At 39.8% G+C, this 7,771-nt stretch overlaps 1 protein-coding gene across 7 annotated transcripts in view; it reads left to right on the top strand.

Moving 5' to 3' along the window:
- Window positions 1-7,771, top strand: part of fhit (fragile histidine triad diadenosine triphosphatase) — a 208,697-nt gene that overhangs the window by 4,702 nt on the left and 196,224 nt on the right. For all 7 annotated transcript variants that reach the window (XM_077529545.1, XM_077529543.1, XM_077529544.1 and 4 more), the window contains exons 2-3: window positions 1,553-1,589; window positions 1,704-1,757. In XM_077529545.1, the coding sequence (XP_077385671.1) occupies window positions 1,553-1,589; window positions 1,704-1,757 (91 nt within the window). The remainder of the gene's footprint in view (window positions 1-1,552; window positions 1,590-1,703; window positions 1,758-7,771) is intronic.

The raw sequence follows: 7,771 nt of genomic DNA, 5'->3' as shown, positions 1-7,771 counted from the left end.
CTCGGATAAATCCGACTTCCGACCATCCTTGAATGCAGCATAAACACAGACACACAAACCCAGTTTACACACACACACCCAAAACTCTGGTAGTACAAACACCAACACATGCTGCAATGGCAAGTGTGTATTATTATTAGTGCTGTCAAACGATTAAAATCTTTAATCTGATTAATCACACTTTTGAATTTTGATTAATCAAGATTAATCAGCTAAATTACTTGCGTATTCACGTAATATAAAATGAATATAAAATACCGGAATATTTTGACATTAACACATTTTATTATCTGAATGTCATTTGCAAACAGATTAAATGCATGTACGCAATTGCATGCATTGCATGTATTGCTCAACACGTAACAGCATCATATCAATTGGCTGCAATTCAGAAATTATTAATTAATTAAACGCAAATGACTTTTGTTTTATCTAAAGTCCCGTCTGAGTTTTTTTTTTAAAGCGAAATTTACCACCGAGCACACCAACTGGAGTCACCCCGCTCATTTTGGAACAACAGGTGTAGGAAATGCCGTGCATTGACCTAATGACTGACCTGCGCAGCCTTCAATGTAACCATCTGCGGTTACGTTCAAGGCTTAAGTGCGGTCAGAAAAAATAGTGTGATTAATCTGTGTTGATTAATGAGACAATTTTCTGTGAATAATTAATCTATTAACGCTTTAACTTTGACGGCCCTAATTATTATATTATTTATTTCATATTGCACAGCAACTTTTGTTTTGCAAGTTGATACAAATACAGAGTCCTGCCAAAATGTACTTTCGTTTTTTTTGTTCTATTGCATTTCAGTGTTAGGAGGCAGTTGTCTTTTCTCTTACTGTATGATAGAACAAAACATGTTTTAAATCTTTTTTTTTGTTTGTTTATTATTATTATTTTTTGAGTAACTTAAAATAGTTACTTAAAGAATTGATTAACTAATAAAGTCAGGGCTGTCCAAACTTTTTCATTTGAGGGCCACATACAGAAAATCAGAAGGACGTTTTTATTTTATTTCGTTAAAATTGTTTTTTGAATTATTGTTTTTGCAGAAGTTTTAGTTAACTAAAATAACCTTGAATAGCACCTGTGTTTTTCGACACCCTCCCTTCTTACTTTGACCATCTCCAAACATGTTTTTATTTTATTTGAACTGAGTCAAATGCCAATTTTAGCATGTCACGGGCCACTAAAAAATGGACGGTGGGCCGCAAATGGCCCCCTGGCCGTAGTTTGGACTCCCCTGAAGTAAGTAGTTACTTTTTCATAGAAGTAAATATAACTATAAGTCTTTACTTTTCAAAAGTAACTTAAGAGCACTTTATTCTTCTTCTTATTATTATTATTCTTATTCTTATTATATGACTTTGGAAATAAATGTTTTCACGTACCCCCTGCAATGTGCTCATACGCCATTAGGGGTATGCGTATCCCTGGTTGGGAAAAACTGCATTAGCGTCCAAGCAGCAAATAGTTGTTGTGAATAGGTAAATGAGATCAAATTCCTACATTTTAATTCGATCATTTGTGACTTTGTGTGTCATCACAGAAACTGTCAAAGGAGCTCCAAGCTGGCAAGGCCAAAGGTATGGTGAAGATTGTCAGGGCCTGACCTCAAGCTGCATATTAATGCTCTGCTTCTCCCCTTTGGTGATTTTCACATTAAAAATCACATCCTGACCTCTTTCTCCTCCCACAAGCGTGCGACGTTCTGACTCCCAACTCACTGCACCGCCAAGAATTCATCCTCTCAGGTATCCAGCCACTGCACTACACATTGGAACTGCATCAGAAATGAGTTGGGATTTTTATAAGTTTTAACAAAACTACTTTAACAATGGATCTCATTTCTTGTTTTTCCACCATCGGGGTAGTGTTGTGTCGGTCACGACCGATTCGTTCTTTAGAACGAATCTTTTCAGTGAACGTGAGTGAACGGGTCACTTCTTGAAATGATTCGTTCTCTTCTCAGTTCATTTGAGAGCAGCCACGCTCATGCCGTCAGTCTTCGCGAATGACCAATCAGAAGCTAGCGTCAGATGTGAGCGGGTTTTTACTACACATGCAGCTTCACTATTGGTGTTCAGAAACGAGTCACTGAGGAAGCTTCCCTTTCGTGAAGACGTGAACGGATCAGTGAGTGAACGAGTCCGTGGGTGAACGTGTTGCCATTTCCGGTTCAGGAACGATTCAGTGAATGAGTGTGTTGCCATTTCCGTTTCAGTAAGTGAACGAGTCAGTGGGTGAACGTGTTGCCCTTTCCCGGTTCAGGAGCGAATGATTCAGTGAATGAGTGTTGCGGCTGTTGCCATTTCCGGTTTACGAACGAGTCAGTGAGTGAACGTGCTACCTCCATTTCCCGTTTGCGTACAATTCATTGAGTGGACGTACTGCCATACCAGTTCAGTGAGTGATTGTAGTCTTGCCACGAGTGATTCACGATTTGCCAAAGAAGGAACTATTCACAGAAACGCCACGACTTCCGTGTTGGCGGGGACAAGCTTTTATTATCATGTGTTTCTCCAAGCTAACGGCTAATGTGGTGTCCGTCCATGTACTGGCCTGGGGGCAAACGCATAAAAACAAAATAGAGCGAGTGACAGTCTCTCTCTCACCAGCACATGACGGTGTGCCCCGTTGTGCAGCAGCGGGGAGATGACGTTGTTGTCCTCTCTGTGTACTGTGGGTGTCGTCTACTGTAATTATTATTATTATTAGCATTATTACAGTTGAATTTAAAAAGTAACTTCATAACCAAAAAAAAACATTCTTTTTTCATTCAGTGAATGATTCAGTGAACAAATCTTTTGATCGGTTCTTTTAAATTAACTGATTCTAATGATTCAGTTCATCTAAAAGAACTGTAATGCCCATCACTACTTCAGGGCCATGAGCAAATGAGACATTCCTACTCTTACTACAAATTCTATGGAATATATGAAACTATATAAGGAGTTATTCTAGTTCTAAAATGAATTGAGTCACTGAAATGCTTTCTTGATAAACTATGGTGGCATTTGTAAATGTAGCAGTGAAGATCCTGGCTTGTTGGTCTTCTGGCTTTAGTTAAAAAAAAATAAAAATCTCAGAAACGCATGTACTTGTTTGATATTTCTTTGTTTATGTCAGTGTATCTTCGAAGAGACTGTACTGTATTTGAAGTGAAGGAAATAAAACAATATTCCCCTTTTAACTGGAAGACTGATCCGACTCGTTAAAGGGTCCCTCGTATATTCGGCCTCTTTCTCTATTCCTGTGAGATTATTTTCTTTGTTTTTTTTTTGTTTTTTTTCCCTGGGTGTCCTCTTTCTGTCACTCCATTCAACCTTTTTAATTACTCTTGCCATGAGCCACCCAATGCCTCCCTGTCACCTCTGGGAGTCTGTGAAAGGGGAACAGAATGCAAAGGGAATGAATGCTAGGCCTGATGGCAGGCAAGAGGCTCATCAGGGAGGCTATGAGGAGACTGGAGGCTGTAGTTATACAAGGCCTTCGGAACTCCATCAGCACCACTGCCAGCTCATCTTCTTGTTTTCCTGCTGGCGGGATTGCTAGTGTCAAGACAAATACGAGTAGTTTTCTCTCATTCCAGTCTGATCCAGATTTGACTGAAGAACACCACACATAGCCTGGGAAAAGAGGCAATATGCAGTTGGGATGTAACGATAGCCAAACATCACGATACGATATAATCATGATATGAAGGTCACGATACGATAATTACCACAATATTGTGTGTGTGTGTGTGTGGGGGGGGGGGACATATTTAAAAAAGATCACAATATTGTAAAAAAAAAAATAAAAAAAATAAAATAACTCATACTAAAAAAACAAAAAAAACTATATTGTGCTTTTGTACATAACAGCAATGCATATAAACCACCTACAATCTCTAATAACAATATTGAGGCACTTAATTGCTAATGCAAGCACACATTGATCGCTTCACAAGCAAATTAGGTTCCCCTTCATCTGACAATTAGCATAGATTTTAAACATAGAAGGCTAAAACATCCCTAATGAAAATTAAATTGCAGTAATAAACTAGTCACTAGAGGGTGCTAGAACTGCACAAATGGAAATCAACATGACTTTTTTAACAAATGTCTTCCTTTTATATATTGTGAACAGGCAGTTTTCATATCACGATATTGCCCTTATCGTTTATCAAATACTGTACATATGTAATACAGTATGTAGACATTTGTAGTAGTAGTAGTAGTAGTATTTCCTTTTTTAACTTGTTTTGATTGGCTTTAAAATACTGTAACATGAAATTTGGCCTTTGAGAAAACAAGGATTTTTTTTTTTTGACTAAATAATTTCAAGCAAACATAATGGTGCAGGCCAGAACATTTGAGTATCGATGAACAGCCTATTTATTAAAATAATTTCAAAAAGTGAAACTTGCATGTTTCATTATTTCACCACAAACAAAGTGAAATATCTCATTGTTTGAATTATATTGTTTGTTTCAATTTTTATTATAGCAGAAAAAAACACACATAATCCAGTGTTTCGCAAAATTAGAATATTGTTACAAAGCAAAACGCAGGCTCCGTATCCCAACCTTGTCAGCTATAGTTGATAGGAAAACAACTGCAGAGGTATTCTTCAGCCTTTAAATGGTCTCAGTCTGGCTTAGTAGGCTTCAGAATCATGGTTAAGACTGCTGACTTGACGGTTGTGCAGAAAACCACCATTGACACCCTCCATAAGGAGAAAAGCTCTCAAAAAGAAACTGCTGAAGAAGGTGGATGTTCACAGAGCGCCGTATCAAAGTACATGAACAGAGTGTTAATAGGAAGGAAAAAAATGTAGCCAGAAAAATGAAATGAAGTGACATGGAGAGGATGTCAAGCAACAGCAATTTGACAGCTGTAGAATTCAGTGTCTCAAGCCACTCCTCAGTGGCGGTCCTAAGCAACTTGGCACCCGAGGCAGGATTTCTGGTAGTTCAGTTTATTTTTTATAAATACCACCTTTCGTGCAGAAATGTTCGTACTAGAGGTGTCAGTCGATTTAAATTTTTAATCGTAATTAATTGCATCACTTCAATAATTAACTGACGATTAATTGCACATTAATCGCACGTTTTATATCCAAATTTACAATGAAATGTACAATTTTCCCCCTAATTTAAATGCTATTTTTTAGTCATTGATACAGTAATTTCATAGCAATTTAATATAAAGAAAAGTAAAAAAAAAAAAAAAAAAAAAAGTACTATACTGTAAAAAAACAAAGCAAAGTGTGACTGAATTGTTTTGGTCATTTTCCTGTCACTATAATATGGCATAATTGCATTTGTGAGACAATGGTGACAGCTCAGTGCATTTTTCTTTTCATATTAGGAGCTGCCTAATTGTTAATATTAAGTAACTTGTGAAATGATGCCCATTTTTTAAAACTGTAAAATACAACACATCCCCACAAATATATGCATTCTCTGAGTGCTTTTATTTTAAGTTCAACGTGATGTGCATTGTAAAATGACGAATCTTTACTGCAAAGGAACTAGAAACGATCGATTTTCATATTAAGAGCTATGTAATTTTAAACAATAAGTAACTTACTAGCTTCTGCACATTTTAAAATTATAAAATACAACTTGACACCAGTCCCCACAAATAGATGCAGTATAGTTTAATTTATTACTGCTAAATTGTGTTATAGTGACTCCTTTTCACGACGTTGGACGCTTTTATTTTGTTAAGTTCTCGGATGCACCATGACCCGCTGAGGCTGCGCTACTGTTACAGCGAACACGTCAACACTTTCAGTTGAACACTTAGGAGATATTTTTTGGAGTAGTTAATAAAATAGGCCTCACATCTAAAGATAAATAGGCTTGGGCTCACTCCAACTGACAAGACGGCGTCCATTCGGCTCTTAGCTCTCACAGGGGTTTCAGAGTGCACATGGACACCTCTTGGTGCTTGGTGCTAACGGCTAACCGAGTGCGTTCTTTCAAAGCAGGAAACGGCTGGTAGTGGTGAGACACAGTTCAAATGGCTCCTCCGCGCTACATTCTGTCCCTTAAACACTGTGGAGCATATTCACTAAGAATGCGCTGCGTCAGGTAATAGCGCGAAATATTGCACCACAACTGCACCCGCAGTCTGCGCCCAGTTACCCACCTATTCACTAAGGATATTGCTCTAATCATATACCGGTGCAAACACGGCCACAAAACTGACAGCTTGGAGCAAATTTGCACCTGATTTACCACACATGGCAATGGATTTGCGCCAACAACATGGTTGTTATAGTAACAGTCGCGAGAAAGATGACATTATCAGAAAGCCAGGTTGGACAGAGAGTAAGCGTTTAGAGCGCCATTAAGCTGTACAGAGCAGAGAGGACGACAACGACGTCATTCATTCATAAAGTACAAATTATTGGTGCGATCGTTTAAAAAAAATATATTTTCAGAGGTTGGCGTGGGCGTACAGTATGCATCTGGCACGTAAGAATGATCGTAAAATGCCTCCCCGCCATTGCCAATCAGCCCAGGTTACGTTATGTGTCCTAAAACAACCAGAACGATTTCCCCATCCCCCTCCCCCCCAACCCTCTCTCTCTCTCTCTCTCTCTCTCTCTCTCTCTCTCTCTCTCTCTCTCTCTCTCTCTCTCTCTCTCTTCCCTCTGCGTGATCTGCCGTTGATGTTGTGCTGCAAATGGCACATACTGCTGTCATTATCGAGGTTGGAGCAGTTAATACATGCTTTCCAAAAACGTTATTTGCATCACGCAAACGCGGTGTGGCTATTTGCGCTGGCATTAGTGAATTAGACGCTGCATATCAATGAGTCTCATTTGCATTGGGGTGGGCTTATTTTGCGTCAAATCTATGCAAATTACCTGATTTACATACGCGCAAATAACACCGCCGCACAGTGACGCAATCTGTTCGGCAGAGCACTTAGTGACAGATTTCCCCATCTGCGCGTGTTTAGTGAATTAGGCGCTCACAGATTGTTCCATTTTTGCCGGTTATACGCAAACCTTTAGTGAATAGGCCCCTGTGTTTTAGCTCCAGAGAATTTCTATTGGGTAGTTTTGACGTGGACGTTTCTACTGCGTGGCTCGAATTCCTTTAGTAGAGGCTTTCCAAATAAGGAGGGGTCGTTAATCGAGCATTAAAAAAATTAGTGCCGTTAAAGGCACTTTGGGTTAACGAGATAATAACGCGATAATTTTGACCCCCATAGTTCGTACGTAAAGTTTTGGCCTGGTTGACTGGTTAGCACGTCCGCCTCCCAGTGCCGAGGACTCCGGTTCGAGTCCAGGCTCTGGCCTTCCTGGGTGGAGTTTGCATGTTCTCGTCGTGCCTGCGTGGGTCTTCTCCGGGTACTCCGGTCTCCTCCCACATTCCAAAGACATGCATGGCAGGTTAATTGGGTGCTCTGAATTGTCCCTAGGTGTGCTTGTGAGTGTGGATGGTTGTTTGTCTCTGTGTGCCCTGCGATTGGCTGGCAGCCATTCCAGGGTGTCCCCCCGCCTACTGCCCAGAGCCAGCTGAGATAGGCTCCAGCAGCCCCTGCGACCCTTGTGAGGAACAAGCGGTTCAGAAAATGAATGGATGGATGGATGGATGGATGGATGGATGGATGATACGGTACAAGTCTCCGGCGTTCGTAGCTAGTAGTTAGCTCTTAGTGTTGGCATCGGGTGCCTGGCTGGCAATAGTAGTTTTACAGCTGTTGCTTGGTTTGCTTGCTTTTCAATATTGTGGACCTATCCTACTTTTTAATTCACTCTTCCT

This window comes from Festucalex cinctus, chromosome 8 (assembly GCF_051991245.1).
Source record: "Festucalex cinctus isolate MCC-2025b chromosome 8, RoL_Fcin_1.0, whole genome shotgun sequence".
Taxonomy (NCBI): domain Eukaryota; kingdom Metazoa; phylum Chordata; class Actinopteri; order Syngnathiformes; family Syngnathidae; genus Festucalex; species Festucalex cinctus.
This window is presented reverse-complemented; position numbering and strand designations above follow the sequence as displayed.